The sequence below is a fragment of the Leucoraja erinacea genome, chromosome 1 (genome assembly GCF_028641065.1).
Source record: "Leucoraja erinacea ecotype New England chromosome 1, Leri_hhj_1, whole genome shotgun sequence".
NCBI classification, from domain to species: Eukaryota; Metazoa; Chordata; class Chondrichthyes; order Rajiformes; family Rajidae; genus Leucoraja; species Leucoraja erinaceus.
This window is the reverse complement of record NC_073377.1, coordinates 72,660,965-72,682,598: the sequence shown is the minus strand read 5'-3', so window position 1 is coordinate 72,682,598 and position 21,634 is coordinate 72,660,965. Positions and strand designations below refer to the sequence as shown.

The window sequence follows — 21,634 nt, the reverse complement described above, 5'->3', positions numbered from 1 at the left end:
AGCAGCAGTATATAGAGAAACCAATACTTTGTTCTTTTAAACAATTGTCAGTTCAGTAGATCTTGCAAAATCCAAATGCAGTGATTTTTGATATACTTTGGAATGAAATCATACATACCTTGAACACATAAACTCTGAGTGGAGATGATATGATCCAATTTTATGTATGAAGGTAACATCAAACCCCCGATCCTGCTTTAAATTTGGGTCACAGATCTAAGCCTCTCATTGTACGTGCCATTAGCTTAGTTCCTCAACATGTGATATTTAGAAATTTATGGAGAGAGCGAGGGAGGGGGAGGGGGAAGTGAGAGTAGACACATGGCAAAAAAAGCACTATGCACAAGAACTACTTCCTTCTCTTAAGCATTCATCTCATGAGTGAAGTGCAATCACTTTTCTAAGCTCCTTGTTACAATTCTGCCTGTTTTTAGAGACTAAGAATTTAAAGCGGAGGCGAAAAAGCATCAGTTTTAGCTGCACACGAAAGAAATGTCGCAAGGATAATTGTCACATCTAATGTCGACAAAATAATGTAGGAGTTGGAAAAGTAACCAAAGTTCATTAGGAGTTCACCTCTTAACATCCTGATAATCTCCTAATAACAATGATAATGATGTTTAACATAACAATGAGTCCTATTCATTAAAAAAAACCCGAAAATGGTGGAAATACTCAACAGTCCAGGCCACATCTGTGGAAACAGAAAAATAATTAACATAGATAGAAACAAAATGCTGGAGTAACTCAGTGTGTCTGGCAGCATCTCTAGTGAAAAGGAATAGGTGATGTTTCACATTGAGACCCTTCATCATACTCAAAATTCCAATATCTGCCGTTCCTTGTGTCTCTTTAGTAACAAGGGCCTGGTAAAAGGCTGCTGTCTCCTTGGAAACAAGGGCCTACCAAAAAAACAGAGATAATGCAGGTGGGATTAAAATTGGATGAACAACTCAAGGCCAGGTGTATGGAAACCCTGATGGTGAACCACAATCTACCACAATCTTATATTACTAAATGACCTTGACCACTTCCTGTTGCTTTGTGTATTCATTTTAGAAAAACGCTGCCACTTACGGCTGCGATTTTTGGCCATCTTACTCAGAGTCCCCCTTCGCTGTGCAGGACAAGAGGATTTTTCACATCGATGAAAAATAAAAGAGTTATTAGTGTTTTAAAAATTTTGAGATTCTCTCTCCTGAAGGCCCCTTCCAGAGGGATTATAAAACCTGGAAGTGTTGAGTGCCTCAGTCAGTCTCTGCAAGATGGGGGAGCAAGAGCGTCACGTCTCTCAGTCTGAGCTGTGAATAACACTGAACACATGTAAACTAAACTGTGAGTGTTTTACTAACCTGTTAGTGCCCTTAATGTCGTTTGAAAATATAGTTTGGAAATGCTAAAGCTGTGTTGCCTTTGGTTTGGAAATGCTAAAGCTGTGTAGCCTAATTAAAGTTGCCTTGCCTAATTAAAGTTGTCTTGCCTAATTAAAGTTGCCTTGCCTTCTATATACTTAAAAGTAATCTTGACCACTTCCTGTTTGCGCTTTATATTGATTTTAGAAAAAACGCTACCACGTACGGCTGCGATTTTGGGCCATCTTACTCAGTCCCCCTCCGCTCATCAGGTGCCGAGGATTTTTCCCATCGATGAAAAATAAAAGAGTTATTGGTGTTTCAAAAAATGTTGAGATTCTCTCTCCTGTCAATCATGCCATGAAGGCCACGCCCCTTCTGGTGGGAGGGGGAGGGACTATAAAACCCAGAAGTGTGGGCGTAGCTCAGTATCTGCAAGATGGAGGAGGGAGAGGTCACGACTCGCTGTCTTTAGTGGCCATGCATCCTGCTTGAAATGGTATGAAACTGCACTTGAATTTGGTGGCCTTGCACCCTGCTTGAAATGGAATTTCAAGGAATAACCGTGAGTCAACTGCCAGCCCACCAGCCATGAGTGAGTGAGCTGACAGCACAACAAGCTTGAGTGACTGAGCCGCCAGCCCAAGAATCCATTTGGCCCACAATGTCCATACTAGCCCTCTGGAAACCAGTCCCTTCAGCCCACAACACCCATACTAGTGCTCCAGAAAGACCCCCCCCACTGGCCACCAATATTGGAATTGGTGGAGAGGTGGAATATTGCGTTGGGAGACCAGCCCACCCGTGTGATGCTGGGACCCAACGGGTCCCACTTAGTCTAGTTATTTTCTATAAGGCTATCTCCTACTTGGCAGCAGACCAGGTGGGCAGCCTGAACATAGAGACCAGAGTCTGATGTAGGGTCACGACCCGAAACATCACCTATTCCTTTTCTCCAGCGATGCTGCCTGAGCCGCTGAGTTACTCCAACATTTTGTGTCTATCTTTGGTGTAAACCAGGGTCTGTAGTTTCTTCTTACACAGATTTAATGTATCCAGCCTAACATCCTTCCTCAAAACTGGGAAAGAGATAAAAGTAACGTCAGACCACGGAGTGAGTGGGGAATGTCTCCATGGGGAAAGCAGCAAACAAGGTTATCTGATCGACACAAAATGCTGGAGTAACTCAGTGGGACAGATTGACAGGCTGAGCCAATATCAAAGATACAGACTAATGAATCAAGGTTATCTAAAGTTTAGAATTCAATATTGAGTGCCGAAGATTGATGTTCTGGTGTTATCCCTCAAGCAGATTACTCAGTCCACCCATCCACTCATCAGGTGCCGAGGATTTTTCCCATCGATGAAAAATAAAAGAGTTATTGGTGTTTAAAAAAATGTTGAGATTCTCTCTCCTGTCAATCATGCCATAAAGGCCACACCCCTTCTGGTGGGAGGGGGAAGGGATGAGATGGTTTGGGTACCTTCTCCCCAACCATCTCAGTCATGGGTCACCAATATACCCTTCCACCAGCCCTTCCTATAATGGGTCTCAGCCTTCCCTATTAAAAGTAGGCTCTCTACTGCTTGTTTCATTGTGGGCTTCTCATTATGAACCTCCCATTAAAGATCCCCTCACACAATCGGCTTTAACACTATGATCAGGCTGCCCACCTAGTCCGCTACCAAGTTGGAGGTAGTCTTATAGAAAACAATTGAGTTTCTTCCTTAAATTCATCAGGGCTCCCATACACCTGGCCTGGAGAAATGGAGAAGGGTTATGATCTAAAGCACCACCTATTGCTCCAACCCATTTTAATTTAATCCCACCTGCATTTTCTCTATCTTTCTGAAAGGCCCTTGTTCCCAGGAGACTAAAGTCTTTCACCAGGCCTTTGTTTGTAAAGAGACACAAGGAACCACAGATATTGGAAGTTTCACCAAAACACACACTGCTGGAATAACTCAGTGGGTCAGGTAGCATTTCTGGAGAAATGGAGAAGGATTATGATCTAAAGCACCACCTATTGATTCCCTCTAGACCCGCCGAGTTACTCCAGCACTTTGTTTTCCAAAGGCTGTTTTCAACAGATGCATACTTAGAAAAAATAACATAAAATACAGTGCAACACAGTAGGCAGTCAGCATGAATTGACTAAGCAGTCCACATCAATCAATTTGAGTAATTTCACCACCAATAGCCACTACAATTATATTAAATATTTTATGCTCAATATAAATTATATTAAGTATAATACAATAGTATAATACAATTTAATTATACACATAAATTGTATTTATGTGTATAATTTCCATATAACTATTCTTTACAGACTATATTATTCTGGAAAAATTAACTGGAATTTATTGGAAGATGCTATGGGTTTTGTTTGCCTGGCTCCTGAAGGTAACTATTTTCTGAGTAAATCGACTAAAGTACAATAGACTGCAAGGGCCAGGAAGAGAGCAGGTAAGATCATCTCTGACCCCTCTCACCCTGGCCACAAATTATTTGAATCGCTTCCCACTGGAAGGCGACTCCGGCTTGTCAAAGCCTCCACAGCCAGACATAGAAACAGCTTTTATCCACGAGCAGCAGCCAAAAGTCTGTAGCCTCCGTGTGCTCTGGTATTTTATTTTATTCTTCACATGTTTGAATTATAATGTTTTATTTTTAATTGTCCACTGTAAATCGTGTTGTTACTTGCAAGCAAAGCACCAAGGCAAATTCCTTGTAGGTATACATATTTGGCTAATAAAATGTTTCCAATTCAATTCAACAGATTATAGCCCTGATCCCCACCTCCAACTCATTGGTTAATACGGTGTTCTCAATAAACACACTTATTTTGCCATAAATATTCTTTCAAGGCCAGGCCAAATCCATCTCTCCTATTGTTCTAATCATGGTGAAACAGCTTGCCATAATCCACATTTTTAGTAGACTTAGAATCATAAAAACAGCACTCACAGCTCAACCATGTGTTTCTTGGTGTTAAATTTACTTAATGGACTATATTACAAGCGACTGTGGCTGATAGCTGAGTAATGACATTCAGTCTCTGCCAGATAAGTAGATTATTAAATATTAGGAACATTCATAAATTATTAGGAAGCCTTGAGAGCTTTGACAGGCTGAGCAATCACCCCCTCACCCCATCAAACTCACTCCCTATTAAAGACTGCAAAGGTGTTCATTTGAGCCGACATCCCTTGGAAATAGAAGATTCTCAGGAGGATTGGCAGGATGGATGGTGAGAATCATTTTCCCTACATGGGGATGTGTAGAACTGGGAACATCTTTTCCAAATGAAGGATTGTCCGGGAGGATTTGGGAAGCACATGAAACTGCAAATGCTGGAATTTTGAGCAATTAAAAACTGCCGAGGGGAGCTCAGCAGGACGGTGAAAACCAGATGCTGCCTGACCCCTTGGGTTCCACGAGGAGGAATTTATTCCCTCAGAATCATGAATCTTTAGAATTATGATTCTAAAGATCTTTAGTTATCCTAAAGAAGTGTGGAGACAGATATCCAGATAGAATTGACAAATGTTGAAACACAAAGAAGTCCAGTGGTAAAAGAAGAGAGTGAGAAAATGTTGGATACTAAAAAAATAGAACAGGAGTAGAACACCTCACCCCGCAGATCTGCCCTGCCATTCAATACTGTCATGGCTGATCAACCACAGGTATAAGCTTATCTTCTATGCTAGTTCCCCATTGCCATGAACACCCTAATCTTTGAAAAAAATTATCTTCTCTTTCAACAATTCTAATGATCTAGCTTCTATAACCCTCCGTGGTAGCATATTCCAGAGATTCATCACGCTACAAAACAAAATTCCAGCACACCACTACCTTCATTTTATACATTCTCCAGAGTGGGAAGGCTTTGTTTCTTGGGCATCTCAACAGCAAGAGGGACAAGGACTGGGCTGTTAGTGACCATGCAAAGCAGATCCATTAGAATAATGCCAAGAGTGAGGGACTTTAGTTACATGCAAACTACAGAAGACGAGATCGATCTTCTGAGAGTGGATAAAGTTAAGGGGATGTTTTTAAAAAATAAAATTCATATTTAAGAAGCATTTAGATTAAGTGGATAATGAAGAAGTGTTTCAACTGGCAGCAGGGACAGTAACAGGAGACACTGATTCAGGCCAACTGATGAAGATTTAAGGAGATTTTATTTGAGTAGCTAGGAGCTCTAATTTGGAATGCATTGTCTGAAAGAGTGCTAGAAGCAAGCTCAAAAGTAACCTTCATAAGGTGGCAAATATATCTGAAAAGGAAAGGTTTGAATATTTCTGATGAAGGAGCAAGAGATTAAGACACATTGCAAAATGCTGACAAGGGTGTGATGGACAGAATTACTTCCTTCCCCTTCATATTATTCTATTAATAGCTTAGAAATCTGTTAGTCCTTCCTGCATTCATGGAATTGACGACTTTATATAAGTGAAGTAAAGGACTTCAGTATCTCTTTGCTTCAAGGTAGTAGGGTGCAATCGACAACCTGCAGCCTCAACACTAGACACCCACATCTGAAGTGTCTTTGCATATTTCAATTTCATTTCTTCTTTTCACCTAACTTCTTGGCTTTCCTCATGGGACACTCCCCACAGAAACTTCTTGTCAGATTACTGTAAATTTCATTCTGTTTGTGGCAACTAATTGGCATTCTAAGAAGCTCCAAAATGACTCACTGAATAATTTACTCTGTGTTCAAGAAGGAACTGCAGATGCTGGAAGATCGAAAGTACACAAAAATGCTGGAGAAACTCAGCGGGTGCAGCAGCATCTATGGAGCGAAGGAAATAGGCGACGTTTCGGGCCGAAACCCTTCTTCAGACCTTGCAGTTTCTGGGTCATTTTAAGGTCTCTGTTCAAAGCAATGTCAGTTTAGTTATGTAGAATTAATCCAACAACGATGTTTGTTTGCACCCTTTGCAGATTCTGGGCCAAAAAATACTCAAACCATAAATTAACCCTGTATATTGACTGCTGATTTTGTTAATAAATTACCTTTGTTTTTATTTTTTTTTAGTTCTTATTGGGGTATAAAAAGGACCCAACGATCGTTGATCAAATAAACAATAGACAATAGGAGCAAGAGTAGGCCATTCAGCCCTTCGAGCCAGCACCGCCATTCAATGTGATCATGGCTGATCATCCCCAATCAGTACCCCTTTCCTGCCTTCTCCCCATACCCCCTGACTCCGCTATTTTTAAGAGCCCTATCTAGCTCTCTCTTGAAAGCATCCAGAGAACCTGCCTCCATCGCCCTCTGAGGCAGAGAATTCCACAGACTCACCACTCTCTGTGAGAAAAAGTGTTTCCTCGTCTCCGTTCTAAATGGCTCATCTGCCATTTCCTTGTTCCCCATAATAAATTCACCTTTTTCAGTCTTCAAGGGTCCAACTTTGGTCTTAACTAATTGTTTTCCTCTTCATATACCTAAAGAAGCTTTTGCTATCTTGCTTTATATTCTTCGCTAGCTTTCGTACCTCATCTTTTCTTCCTGTATTGTCTTTTTGGTTATCTTCTGTTGTTCTTTAAACATTACCCAATCCTCTTGCTTCCCACTCATCTTTGCTACGTTGTACTTCTTCGCTTTAATGTTAATACTGTCCCTGATGTCCCTTGTCAGCCATGGTCGTCCCTTTCTCCCCTTGGAATCTTTCTTCCTCCTTGGAATGAACTGATCCTGCACCTTCTGTATTATTCCTAGAAATACCTTCCATTTTTGTTCCACTGTCATCCCTGCTAGTGTATCTTTCCAGTCAACTTTAACCAGCTCCTCCCTCATGGCCCCATAGTCCCCTTTATTCAACTGCAACACTGACACCTCCAATCTACCCTTCTCCCTCTCCAGTTGTAGATTAAACCTGACCATGTTATGGTCACTGCCTCCTAATGGCTCATTAACCTCGAGGTCCTTTATCAAATCCGGTTCATTACACAACACTAAATTCCGAATTGCCTTCTCCCTGGTAGGCTCCAATACAAGCTGTTCAAAGAATCCATCACAAAGGCACTCTATGAAGTCCCTTTCTTGGGGTCCAGTACCAACCTGATTTTCCCAGTCTACCTGCATGTTGAAATCTCCATAACAACCACAGCATTACTTTTACTACATGCCAATTTTAACTCCTGATTCAACTTGTGCCCTATGTCCAGGCTACTGTTTGGGGCCTATAGATTAGTCCCATTAGGGGCTTTTTACCCTCACAATTCCTTAGTTCTAAACATACTGACTCCACATCTCCTGTTTCAATGTCACCCCTTGCAAGGGACTGAATTTCATTCCTCACCAACAGGAAAACCCCACCCCCTCTGCCCACCTGTCTGTTTTTTCGATAGGAGGTATACCCTTGAATATTCAGTTCCCAGCCCTGGCCCTCTTGCAGCCATGTCTCAGTAATTCCCACAACATCATACTTGCCAGTTTCTAACTGAGCCTCAAGCTCGTCCACTTTATTCCTTATACTTCGTGCATTCACATACAGCACTTTGACCTCCGTATTCACTTCCCCCCTCACACCGCTCGCAATTGGCCCTGACCTTACTCTGTTGTCCATTCTCGAGCTTTCATTCCCATTAATTCGAGAATCTTTTGTAATTTTTCCTGTAGACACTTCCCCTTCATCTTTATACTCCCAATTTGTCAATCCCTCCCCCCCACTATTTAGTTTAAATCCCACACGTGTAACCCTAGCAAACCTGCCTGCCAGAATGTCGATCCCCCTCCAGTTAAGGTGTAACCCGTCCCTTTTGTACAGGTCATCCCTACTCCAGAAGAGATCCCAATGGTCTATAAATCTAAATCCTTGTTCCCTGCTCCAGCCCCTCAGCCACACATTCAGATCCCCTATCTCCCTGTTCCTGTCCTCACCAGCACGTGGTACTGGAAGCATTCCAGAGATAACCACCCTAGAAGTCCGGCATTTCAGTCTCTTCCGAACTCTCTGAAGTCATGTTGGAGAACCTCCTTCCTCTTCTTCCCGATGTCGTTTGTGCCCACGTGTACAACTACTGCCAGCTGTTCACCTTCTCTCTCTCTCTCGAATGTTCTGTTCAGAGATATAACATGACTGCCTCTGGCACTGGGCCTGGTTTGTTTCACCACTATTATCCATTTTCCTTCTTGATACTTGGTAAAGATAAGAAGTAATTTTAAGTGAGATTGGACAGACTTTACCAACGGAGATTGGAGATTTTACTGGGAAATAATGTCAATAATGTCATAACCATATTTTCTCATGCTGCAGCCTGCTTCAAAGATAAATCATAAATCAAAAGACAGTGCTCACAATTTTCCAATTTGTCATCGTAAGGAAGAATTCCAGCATTAAACACCCATCATATTACAACATCATTGCAAAGAATATACAGCAACATGCAATGCCATCCGAGTAAGACATTCAAACAGTACAATAGAAACATAGAAACATAGAAATTAGGTGCAGGAGTAGGCCATTCGGCCCTTCAAGCCTGCACCGCCATTCAATATGATCATGGCTGATCATCCAACTCAGTATCCCGTACCTGCCTTCTCTCCATACCCTCTGATCCCCTTAGCCACAAGAGCCACATCTAACTCCCTCTTAAATATAGCCAATGAACTGGCCTCAACTACCCTCTGTGACAGAGAGTTCCAGAGATTCACCACTCTCTATGTGAAAAAAGTTCATCTCATCTCGGTTTTAAAGGATTTCCTCCTTAAGCTGTGACCCCTTGTCCTGGACTTCCCCAACATCGGGAGCAATCTTCCTGCATCTAGCCTGTCCAACCCCTTAAGAATTTTGTAAGTTTCTATAAGATCCCCTCTCAATCTCCTAAATTCTAGAGAGTATAAACCAAGTCTATCCCGTCTTTCTTCATAAGACAGTCCTGACATCCCAGGAATCAGTCTGGTGAACCTTCTCTGCACTCCCTCTATGGCAATAATGTCCTTCCTCAGATTTGGAGAACAAAACTGTACGCAATACTCCAGATGTGGTCTCACCAAGACACTGTACAACTGCAGTAGAACCTCCCTGCTCCTATACTCAAATCCTTTTGCTATGAATCAAATCCTTTTGCTATGAATCAAATCCTTTTGCTATGAATCAAATCCTTTTGCTATGAATCAAATCCTTTTGCTATTTGCTTTTGATTATATAATGCCTGGGATGTGTTCCAAAAATCATATTCAGGGACTGAAAAGCAGCCCAGTATAAGAAATTTGGAATTCGAAACAACATAATTGAACAATGGAAATTGCTCATCTCCAATAACCTAACAATTAATATTGTGTTCCAAGATATTTATAATACAGTAACATGTAAGAAAATGAAACAATTCTCTACACCAAACAGAATTTACATCTGGGGAATGCTTTGTAGCTGTGTTTGCAGTCTGAGTCTGAGGAGTGAGTTTCAAATCCCACTTACAAATCCTCTTGTTTTATACTCCAGTAGAGTGCTGAGCATATTCAGTACTGAGTTAGAGAACAATAGCAAAGAAGTGCAAGATCTGACCAACAATTATCCCAGAAACAACAGTATTAAATCATATTTGGTCAGAACCTCATTTGTTGTAGGTGGGTCAGGTGAAAATTGATTACTTTCCAAAAGGCTCCACTATTGTGTATAATTTGCAGTTAAGATAAACACCATATATTGCCGAAGTGACACATAAGGACCTGAAGATAAAGGAACCATAATTGTTTATAAATTGTGCCACAGACTATGCACAAAACTGCTACTTAAGAATATATTTTTAATCTGCACTGATCAAAACATATATTGATCTTCGTAGAAACAAGGAACTACAGATGCTTGGTTTACAGTATATAAAAGGACACAAAATGCTGGAGTAACTCAGCGGGTCATGTAGCATTTCTGGAGAACATGAACAGCTGAGTTACTCCAGGACTTTGTGACTTTGGATTGATGCTTAATGTTTCATATGAATGAGTTCTATTGTTGCTCCTCATCAAGTTCAAGTGAGTTTATTGTCATGTGTCCCTGTATAGGACAATGAAATTCTTGCTTCGCTTCAGCACACAGACCATAGTAGGCATTTACTACAAAACAGATCAGTGTGTCCATATACCATTATATTGTTGTCCAAAAGAACCAAAGCAAAGACCAGTTAGAATGCTGACAGGGAGACACATAACCTTGAGAACACATGGTACAATTTGCATTTTGAGAATCAACAATTAATAAAGTGCTTCTCCAAAGTTTGGATCTATTGCAGGGGCCTCTGTAAGATATATTCCTCTTTGTATTCAATCAAACTATTCCATACTGCTCCCAATCAAATAAAAGGGTAATTAAGACACAAACAGTTGCCAAACATTTAGGTGAGGTGGTGGTTTGATTGTTTTTGTTTCGGTATCAAATTGGGCATGCTTGCTTGCCTCAGAGTTGTGCCTATTTGAACCAGTTTTCAAGTGTTTGCAACCATATCCAGTTCAAACCCCACCCATTGCAAAACTGGACTGGGCACTTCTACTCATGATTTACCTGAATATAGGTTTCATTTCCCTATTGTGTGAGAATGTGTTAATTATTTAACATCAGAAATTGGATCAAAGGTTGTAGGTTGGAGTCTTCACAGAAAACTCACAGCAAAACCAAGAATACGTGATACTAAAGTAGTGACCTACATGTAAATTAAGGGGTTGGACAGGCTAGATGCAACATCGGATTGTTTCCGATGTTGGGGAAGTCCAGAACAAGGGGTCACAGTTTAAGGATAAAGGGGAAATCTTTTAGGACTGAGATGAGAAAAAAAAATTTCACACAGAGAGTGGTGAATCTCTGGAATTCTCTGCCACATAATGTAGTTGAGGCCAGTTCATTGGCTATATTTAAGAGGGAGTTAGATGTGGCCCTTGTGGCTAAAGGGATCAGGGGGTATGGAGAGAAAGCAGGTACAGGATACTGAGTTGGATGATCAGCCATGATCATATTGAATGGCGGTGCAGGCTCGAAGGGCCGAATGGCCTACTACTGCACCTATTTTCTATGTTTCTATGTTACAGCTGCAGCTCAACACCCCAGCCCAAGACACAGGTTTTCCTGTTGAGAAACCATCCACTATATTTTTTCAATTTTAAATAGGAAACACTGGTGGCAGTCCTCTGCAAAGATTGAAGTGTCCGTGAATATACTGTAGTTGAATACCATTTGATCTTTGGACTTCTCCAGCTGGACATGGGATTGTGGTGTCATGCCACCTTCAATAGTAGGGCACCAGAAGGTGCACTCAACAGTCGGGGACTCTCCCTCAAGACCTGTATGCCTTGATCCAACCCATCCGCCATTCTCCATTGTCCTTGGCAGCTATTGACTTGCAGAAAAGCACACCATCAGATTTGGGGACAGTTTCTTCCCAGCTGTTATCAGGCAACTGAATCATCCTACCACAACCAGAGAGCAGTGCTGAACTATTATCTACCTCTTTCACGACCCTTTGATGACATGATAAAGGAATAACGTTTAGGGCAAAGTAAAGTCAGCAAATCGAACAAGGATAGAACAACACAATCCTTGTTCGATTTGCTGGCTTTACCTTGCACTAAACGTTATTCCCTTATCGTGTATCCATACATTGTTAATGGATCGATTGTAATCATGTACTGTCTTTCTGCTGACAGGTTAGCATGCAACAAAAGCTTTTCACTGTACCTCGGTACACGTGACAATAAACTAAACTGAACTGAGAAGCACAAATGACATGATAGATGTCCGTCTTGGAAGTAGCTGTCTAGATTGGGCTTCAATGATATTAAAGGGCTGGAAAACATGATAATAATTTCTTAGTCAATTTATTGTGAGTCATTTTGCAGTTTGGTGTGAGCTTTTTATACGGCACCCATTTTGCACAAGTTTTTTATGGATGCTACCTGACCCACTAGGTTAACACAGCATTTTGTGTCTACCTTTAGTGTAAACCAGCATATGCAGTTCCTTGTTATTATAATTTATTTTAATTTCTCAGAAGGCAGTGGAAGCCAATTCTCTGGATGCTTTCAAGAGAGAGTTAGATACAGCTCTTAAAGATAGCAGAGTCGGGGGATATGGGAAGAAGGCAGGAACGGGGTACTGATTATGGATGGATCAGCCATGATCACAGTGAATGGCGGTGCTGGGTCGAAGGGCCGATTGGCCTACTCCTGCACCTATTGTCTATTGTCATACCTATGGATTTCGTAAGTGAGACTACCAATTTAGCAGTATTTGGCAGTAGTTTCAGTTTTCACCAAGTAAGAACTGAAATGAAACTAATCACTTTGACTTTTGACAAGGCTTACTTTACAAAGGCATCGTAAAGGCAGAAGACAAAATAGATTGTTAGACAAGAGAACACTTATCAGCTAATTTGTACACAGTTTAAACTTGCTGGTTCTAATGAATGGGTTATTTCAATATTTTTAAGCAAAGAAGCAGAGTCAATTTTAAACTATGGTAATGTTAAACAATTCTGGATATAAGAACCCACTAAGCTATAGACTTCCTCATCTATTGCATCCGCTGCTCTAGATGTCAGCTGATCTATATCGGTAAGACCAAGCGTAGGCTTGGCGATCGTTTCGCCGAACACCTCCGCTCGGTCCGCATTAACCAACCTGACCTCCCGGTGGCTCAGTACTTCAACTCCCCCTCCCATTTTGTATCCAACCTCTCTGTCCTGGGTCTCCTCCATGGCCAGAGTGAGCACCACCGGAAATTGGAGGAACAGCACCTCATATTCCACTTGGGGAGTCTGCATCCTGGTGGCATGGACATTGAATTCTCACAATTCTGTTAGCCCTTGCTGTCTCCTCCCCTTCCTACCTCTCCCTCAGCCCTCGGGCTCCTCCTCCGCCTTTTTCCTTTCTTCTCCCCGCCTCCCCCCCACCCCCCCCCATCAGTCTGAAGAAGGGTTTCGGCCAGGAACGTTGCCTATTTCCTTCACTCCATAGATGCTGCTGCACCTGCTGAGTTTCTCCAGCATTTTAGTGTACCTCCAAGCTATAGACTTGCTCTTCTTGGGTGGTCCCAGGTTTATGGGACTTTTATTTGAACTACACTTCTATGGGTTCTGAGGTGTCGAATGAGACGGATGGAGGACCTGCAGTCTCTGCCACATATGGTGCAGGTTAAGTGAGTGAGTGGTTTAGAAGATGGTGCATTCCTTCTGCCATTCATCCAGTGGTTCTATGTGCTCTGGACACACGGACTCAAGGTTAGCAGTGCATACCTGAATGTTCCTTCTCCATATTGATGAGCATAGACCAGTAATAATATTGTAAACATTTAAACAGTTTAATATTATACTAATGTTAAATGAGAGATAATCAAAATATATATACTTGCCTGTGTAGAAAGAAACTGCAGATGCTGGTTTATACCAAAGATAGAAATAAAGTACTGGAGTGCTGGACACAAAGCGCAGACCCGCTGAGTTACACCAGCACTTTGTGTCTATCTTGAATATACTGTCCTTGCCCATTATGAAGTGAGTTTTACAATACCATATCAGTATTTAAGCCCACCTGGACCATGTCTGCGACCGAGAGTATATCCCTTGTTGCTCTCATAGAAACATACTCCTGCACCTATTTTCTATATTTCTATAGAAAATAGGTGCAGGAGTAGGCCATTAGGCCCTTCGAGCCTGCACCGCCATTCAATATGATCATGGCTGATCATCCAACCCAGTATCCCATACCTGCCTTCTCTCCATACCCCCGATCCCTTTAGCCACAAGGGCCACATCTAACTCCCTCTTAAATATAGCCAATGAACTGGCCTCAACTACCTTCTGTGGCAGAGAATTCCACAGATTCACCATTCTCTGTGTAAAAAATGATTTTCTCATCTCGGTCCTAAAAGACTTCCCTCTTTTCCTTAAACTGTGACCTCTTGTTCTGGACTTCCCCAACATTGGGTATAATCTTCCTGCATCTAGCCTGTCCAACCCCTTAAAATTTTTGTAAGTTTCTATAAGATCCCCCCCTCAATCTTCTAACTTCTAGCGAGTACAAGCCAAGTCTATCCAGTCTTTCTTCATATGAAAGTCCTGCCATCCCAGGAATCAGTCTGATGAACCTTCTCTGTACTCCCTCTATGGCAAGAATGTCTTTCCTCAGATTAGGAGATCAAAACTGTACGCAATACTCTAGGTGTGGTCTCACCAAGACCCTGTACAACTGCAGTTGAACCTCCCTGCTCTTATACTCAAATCCTTTTGCTATGAAAGCTAACATACCATTCGCTTTCTTCACTGCCTGCTGCACCTGCATGCCTACTTTCAATGACCCAGGTCTCGTTGCATCTCCCCTTTTCCAAATCGGCCACCATTCAGATAATATCTCTCAGTTGAGATAAGCTAAAACAGCAGAAAGCAGGAACTTAACTTCTGACTACTTTGATCTTTATATCTCAGCATTATGTCCAATCATTTACATTTTGTTTTCATTCGTGTAAAGTATTAAAAATATCTATTTGATGTCCCACAAAGAACTCAAAAGGACAGACAGGGATCACACAAATATTTCCAAATGGAAATGCAATGTCTGGATAGGAGAAGGGGATCATATAAAAACAATATATTTTATTTACCTATTGTCCTGCACATGCTATGCAGTCCTGCTGATTTCTGATATGCCCCATCCCAACACTTCAATCCCCACATGTAGCATTCACATAGCATGACTTGAAGATAACCAGCAGCATGATACCTCCAGAGCAATATTTAGAAATGCTGCATTAATAGGTTACTGTCTTGTTATTGGTATCAGGGAATCGTTTAATTTCTGGGTGGTTCTTGATGTAGTTAAACACTGAGAAAATTCACTTTGACCAGGAGATTTTTCGGGGAACACATGCTTGTTGGCTGCTTCATAGACAGTTTAGGTCTAGTTATGGATGGTCTTGGCAGCAACATCTTGGACTGCAGGTTGCAGGAGACAATAAGAGGATTCAAGTTTCACTTGCATGCATGATTCTCAGGGTTTACGATACAACAGATTGTCTGCATGTCTTGTGTCATCTGGATATGGTCTCACAAGAGGTCATTAAAATTGCTGCAATGTCTTGATAATAGAGACCACCATACCATTTGCCTTCCTGGTTATTTACTGATTTCTTCCTTCATTTGCTGTATAATGATTCCCACTTGTACACCAACATTTACTTGTTGCTCAGCATTAAAACAATATTACTTGCCATTCTTGCTAACGAAAGGAACAACCTCAGATGTTCCTACATTATACTCCATCTGCACATATTGTCCACTCAATTAACCTTCTTTCTATCCCTGTGAAGACACTTGTGTCCTCCTCATTGACCACCTTCCCAGCATATGAAAACTTTGATATATTGTAGATACACAAAAAGCTGGAGTAACTCAGCGGTTCAGGCAGCATCTCTGGAGAAAAGGAATAGGTGACTTTTTGGGTCGAGACCTTTCTTTAGAATGAGATTCAGGGGAAAGGGAAACAAGAGATATAGACGGTGATGTAGAGAGATATAGAACAAATGAATGAAAGACAGATATGCACAACAGTAATGATGATCGAGGGAACGGTCCATTGCTGGCTGTGGGCTAATACTGTGGGAAAATATTTGTATTCTTTAACCAATTATTCACTAGTGTTAATAATATCACTCAACCCCCCACCAACCATATTTTATATAATAGTCCTTTCTTTGACAGTTTATAAATTGTTTTATGATAATTCGGATATACTACATCCACTGCAATCCTTTGATTGTCCTACATGTTATCTCCTCAAATTCTCTTCCATCTGTTCAGCATATATTGATGAAATTAATTAAATAAATTAAATTATAAATGAGTAAATGAAATAGGGCGGCACGGTGGCACATCTGTAGATTTACTGCATTCCAGCTCCTGAGCCCCAGGATCGATCCCGACTACGGGTGCTGTATGTATGGAGTTTGTACATTCTCACCGTGACCGCCAGGGTTTTCTCCGAGATCTCCAGTTTCCTCCCACACTCCAAAGAGGTACAGGTCTGTAGGTTAATTGGCTTGGTATAAGTGTAAATTGTCCCTAGTGTGTGTAGGATAGTGTTAATGTGCGGGGATCGCTGGTCGGTGCGGACTCGGCGGGCCGAAGGACCTGTTTCCATGCTGTATCTCCAATGTAAGCGCTTTCATAAACTATGTAGGAAAGAACTTCAGATGCTGCTTTAAATCAAAGGTAGACACACAATGCTGGAGTAACTAACTCAGTGGGACAGGCAGCATCTCTGGAGAGAATGGTCTTGGCCCGAAACATCACCCATTCCTTCTCTCCAGAGATGCTGCCTGTCCCCTCGCTGATTTACTCCAGCATTTTGTGTCTGCTTTTCATAAACTAAATCTCTTTTATAAACATACTACTTTGACTAAACATTTAATAATTTTCTAAGTGACCTCATACACTGTTCTTAATAATGGACACTTCTATTAGTAGCATCCTGATTTTGTGTTAACTGCATGTGGAAATGCCAGAAGTCACTGTCTAATTAGGTCTTTACTAATTTTGATGAATATCTTATGTCACCAAGCCTTGACAGCATTATCTAAATGCCAATTAATATGAGGATGCCTTTTCAATATTCCAATATTTATTTCTGCCTTCCATCTGACTCAGAATGTTTAAAGTTTCTTAAATAAGAATACAATTCTTAAAATGCAGAGCATGGTGAACAACGTCTGAAATGATGTTACCTTTACATAGAACTTTATAGATTACATTTTTTTTATCCAAGAACAATCTTGAAAGCGGTCACATTTTTTTTGGAAGCCAACTAGCCATTCAAACCATATCTTTACTCACTGTCCAGGACATAGTGTTCTTTAACAAAATAGTTCATTTTGTAAATATTGAAGTAGCTTGTGACTTTTGTGGGGCATTGAAAACAAAGTATCAAAGCTAATGAGAAACGTAGACATCAGAACATTAGATTCATCCTTACTGTATTCCATATCTTTAAACCATTTTACTTGCTTTTCCTTTGAATAATAATAAATCATAAATCAAATATATTAGAACTAATAGTCAGCAAAATTGCCTGTGCAGTTCAAAATTTACATTAAAGTCTATTTCTGTTAAATGACTCATTCAAAATGTTTGCATCTTCTCTTGACATTTACCTACAGTTACCTCAGATTTCCCTGACCAGAGCAAAAAAGAAACACGAATCGCCTGGTACTTATGTGATACAAATCAACAATGAAGCAAAATGTTCTGATGAAAGTGAAACTAGTCAATGTGGAAACCATTTTGTGGACTGTTGATTCACCACATAACCTATCTTCCCCTGCCCTTCCCTTTCAGCATTCTGGTGCATCTGTTCCTTCTGGGATGCATTGGTTTATTTTTCCATCCCCAACAATATTCACTCCTATTCCCCAGGCACCCTCCAACACAACTGCAGGAATGCAACCTCTACACTTCTACCTCTTCCCTTATGATTCACAAGCTGCCAACTATTCTTCTCAAGTGAAACATAATTTACTTGCATTTCTTTTCAGTTAATACACTAGTTGTATTCATTATAATGTAGCCCCTTCCAGATAGAGTAACTTTCTGGTCAAACAGTTCCATTCAGGATGACTTTTCCCTTTCCAGTCACTAATTTTACATCTCGCTCTCCATCTCCAAGTTTGCCGATGACACCACTGTTGTTGGATGAATTACAGATGACGATGAGTTAGAGTAAAGGAAGGAGATCGACCGACTGACTAAATGGTGCCAGACCTTGCTCCCAACGTCAGTAAGACCAAGGAACCGATTTTGGACTTTGGAGGAGGAAAGAAGAGGATCCTCAAACCTGTCTTCATTGAAGGTTCAGTGGTGGAGAGAGTCAAAAGCTTCAAATTCCAGGCCATGCATATCTCTGAAGATCTGTCCAGGACAAAGCACATTGATGCAATCACAAAGAAAGCCCATCAATGCCTCTACCTCCTTAGATGATTTAGGAGAATTGGTATATCAACGGATACTCTCTGGAACGTCTACAGGTGTACAGTAGAGAGCTTATTGACTCGTTGCTTCATGGCCTGGTTCAGCAACTCGAATGCCCAGGAACTAAGGCATTCTTATATAAGCATAAACAATGCAGTACATTCGTATACATATATATACTAACAAACAAAAATGGTGCAAAATAAAAAAATAATGCCCCCAAGTCTATATAGTTCGGAGCCTATTTGAAGATTGTAGTGTTTAATAGCCTGATGGTTGCAAGGAAGCTGCTCCTGAACCTGGACGTTACAGTTTCCAGGCTCCTATACCTTCTTCCCGATGGCAGGAGTGAAATCGGAGTGTGAACAGAGTTGTATGCGTCTCTGATGGTGATATATATATATATATATATATATGTATGTATGTATGTATGTATATATATATATATATCACACACACATTGTTTGTGCATGCATATATATATATATATATATATATATATATATATATATATATATATATATATATATAAATATATATATATATATATATACACACACACACACAGTATATATATATATACTAAATGTTATTGTTTTTATTATGGGTTTTACAGGTCACCAACCATATTCACATATTTGTTGTGCTGCTGCAATTAAGAATTTAATTATTCCACTTCAGGACATATGACTGAAACATTCTTGATTTTAGACTCCTGACACACCTCTCTGTCCTCAGCCTCCTATGTTATGCTAATAAAGCTGAATGTAAACTGCTGGAACAGCCTATCATTTTCCCAATGGGCACAGTACAGCCTTTCAGACTCAACATTGATTTCAACAAGTTCGGAAATTGAAATAAATTAGTTTGAGTTTTTCTAACCGTTACTACAGATTTGTCAATATTCTTGTTCGGTAATTTTGGACTGTAATTCTGCTCCTTCCACATGAGGTGTTGCATTTTGGGCCATCTAACAAGGGCAGGACCTACACAATGAATGATAGCCTCTGGGTAGTGTTGTAGAGCAGAGGGATCTAGGAGCACAGGTGCATGGTTCCATGAAGGTCGTGTCACAGGCGGATATGGTGGTCAAAAAGGCTTTTGGCACATTGGCCTTCATCAGTCAAAGTATTGAGTATCGAAGTTGGGAGGTCATGTTGCAGTTTTATAGGACGTTGGTGAGACCGCATTTAGAATATTGTGTTCAGTTCTGGGCACCATGTTATCGAAAATATATTGTCAAGCTTGAAAGGGTTCAGAAAAGATTTACGAGGATGTTGCGAGGACTAGAGGGTGTGAGATATAGGGAGAGGTTGAGTAGGCTGGGTCTCTATTCCTTGAAGAGCAGGAAGATGAGGGGTGATGTTATAGAGGTGTGCAAAATCATGAGAGGAATAGATTGGGTAGATGCACAGAGTCTCTTGCCCAGAGTAGAGGAATCGAGGACATAGGTTCAAGGTGAAGGGGAAAAGATTTAATAGGAATCCGAGGGGTAACTTTTTCCGGTGGTGGGTGTATGGATCAAGCTGCCAGAGGAGGTAGTTGAGGCTGGGACTATCCCATCGTTTAAGAAACAGTTAGACAGGTACATGGATAGGACAATTTTGGAGGGATATGGACCAAGCGCAGGTAGGTGTGACTAGTGTAGCTGAGACATGTTAGCCGGTTTGGGCAAGTTGGGCCGAAGGGCCTGTTTCCACACTGTATCACTCTACGACTCTATATCAGAATCAGAATAAAATGTTAATGGCCAAGTATGTATACATACAAGGAATTTGACTTTGTGCGTTGCTATATTGCAGAGTTATAAATATTTACTTCTTATTACCACCGTCCACCTCTTTGCATTCTCATTCCATTTAAATCACTTCTGCCTTCCATATATTTTCCCTTTTGTTCTTTGCGTTCTTCCCATCTTTTCCAACTTTTCTGTTTTGTTGTATGGGGTATGGAGAGAAGGCAGGTACAGGATACTGAGTTGGATGATACGCCATGATCATATTGAATGGCGGTGCAGGTTTCAAGGGCCTAATGGCCTACTCCTGCACCTATTTTCTATGTTTCTATGTTGTAAGGATATTGACCTGAAATGATAAATCATGTCTAACCTGCTAATGGCATTTGTTGTTTATACTTCAGGCTTTAATATACCATCTATCTTCTATACTATTCTATACTTCTATACTCAACAACGTACCTCGGTACTAAACACTCTCCCACAGGAAAAACACTATGTCTGTATATATGCTAATGTAAATATTAATTCATTCATATGCTATGTCACTCTTTCAGGGAGATGCTAAATGCTTTTTGGTGTCTCTGTACTGTACACTGACAATGACAATTAAAGTTGAATCTGAATCTGAATCTATTACTAAAACTCTCATCTTGACCACTTCCGGTTTGCGTTTTTTTTAATTTGCACAAAAACGGTAACCTATATCGCTAGAATTTTTTCGCCACCTTACTCACCATTCTCCTCTGCTCCAGGCGCACCAAGTTCCGATCGGTGAAATATTAGAAAATTTATGAAGGTTTAAAAAATCGTGAGATCAGCAGATTAGTCTTCTTGCCTGTCAGTCACCATGAAGGTAGCGCCCCTTCAGGCACCTGCGGAGAATAAATCCCCAGAGGAGGGGCTGAGTCCATGAGCAGCGTGAACTGTTAAGTTGAACCGGAAGCCTCTGAGTGAATTCGGCGTGGGACCAGGAGCTGCTGCGTGAGGCCGAAAGCTGAAGGTGCGGGGTGAGCAGAGTGCGAGCTTACCCCCCTCCCTTCCCACACCCCCGTTTCCCCCCCCCCCCCCCCCCCCAGCACTCCTGTCCCCCCATCCTCCCTGCACCCCATCGCTCACACACCCCCTTCCCCCACCCCCCCCCCCTCCTCTACACACCCCCCTTCACCCACACCCCCCCCCCCCCCCCCCTCCCCCCCATCCTATTTCTACAGGGAAGTAGCAAAGAAACCATCTTTTTCTTCATGGACTGTTGGGTGGAATTGAGGATGACTTGCTTCCACCCCGGTTTTATGGATTTTTTGGTGATACAGGTACTGGGAAACCAGTAAGGAAAGTGCAGGTTATTTCACATATGATGCAGAAGGTGTCTAACAATTTAGGCATGTCGAAGTTTATGAAGTGGAGTGCACCTTCTATGATTTACACAAGGCTAATGTATGCGTCCAATACAGCGACGTGAGGTTGTAAATATCATTCTGAATGTTCCTTTTCAACTTTCAGCAGACATAGGTCAGAGATTGCTGGGCATCAGTGGGCATGTTAGAGAGAAATTATCAGCCATAATGACGGAGTTGAGTCATGTTC

General features: G+C 41.2%; 1 protein-coding gene across 6 annotated transcripts in view; it reads right to left on the bottom strand.

Moving 5' to 3' along the window:
• The window catches only part of rbm47 (RNA binding motif protein 47), a 212,798-nt gene that overhangs the window by 182,924 nt on the left and 8,240 nt on the right, over positions 1–21,634 (bottom strand). For 4 of the 6 annotated variants that reach the window (XM_055637183.1, XM_055637192.1, XM_055637308.1 and 1 more), the window contains exon 1: positions 119–143. The exons of the other annotated variants lie outside the window; for them this stretch is intronic. In XM_055637183.1, coding sequence (XP_055493158.1) covers positions 119–129 — 11 coding nt within the window. In that variant the 5' untranslated portion in view covers positions 130–143. Of the gene's footprint in view, positions 1–118; positions 144–21,634 lie in introns of those variants that run through there. 6 annotated transcript variants of the gene reach the window in all.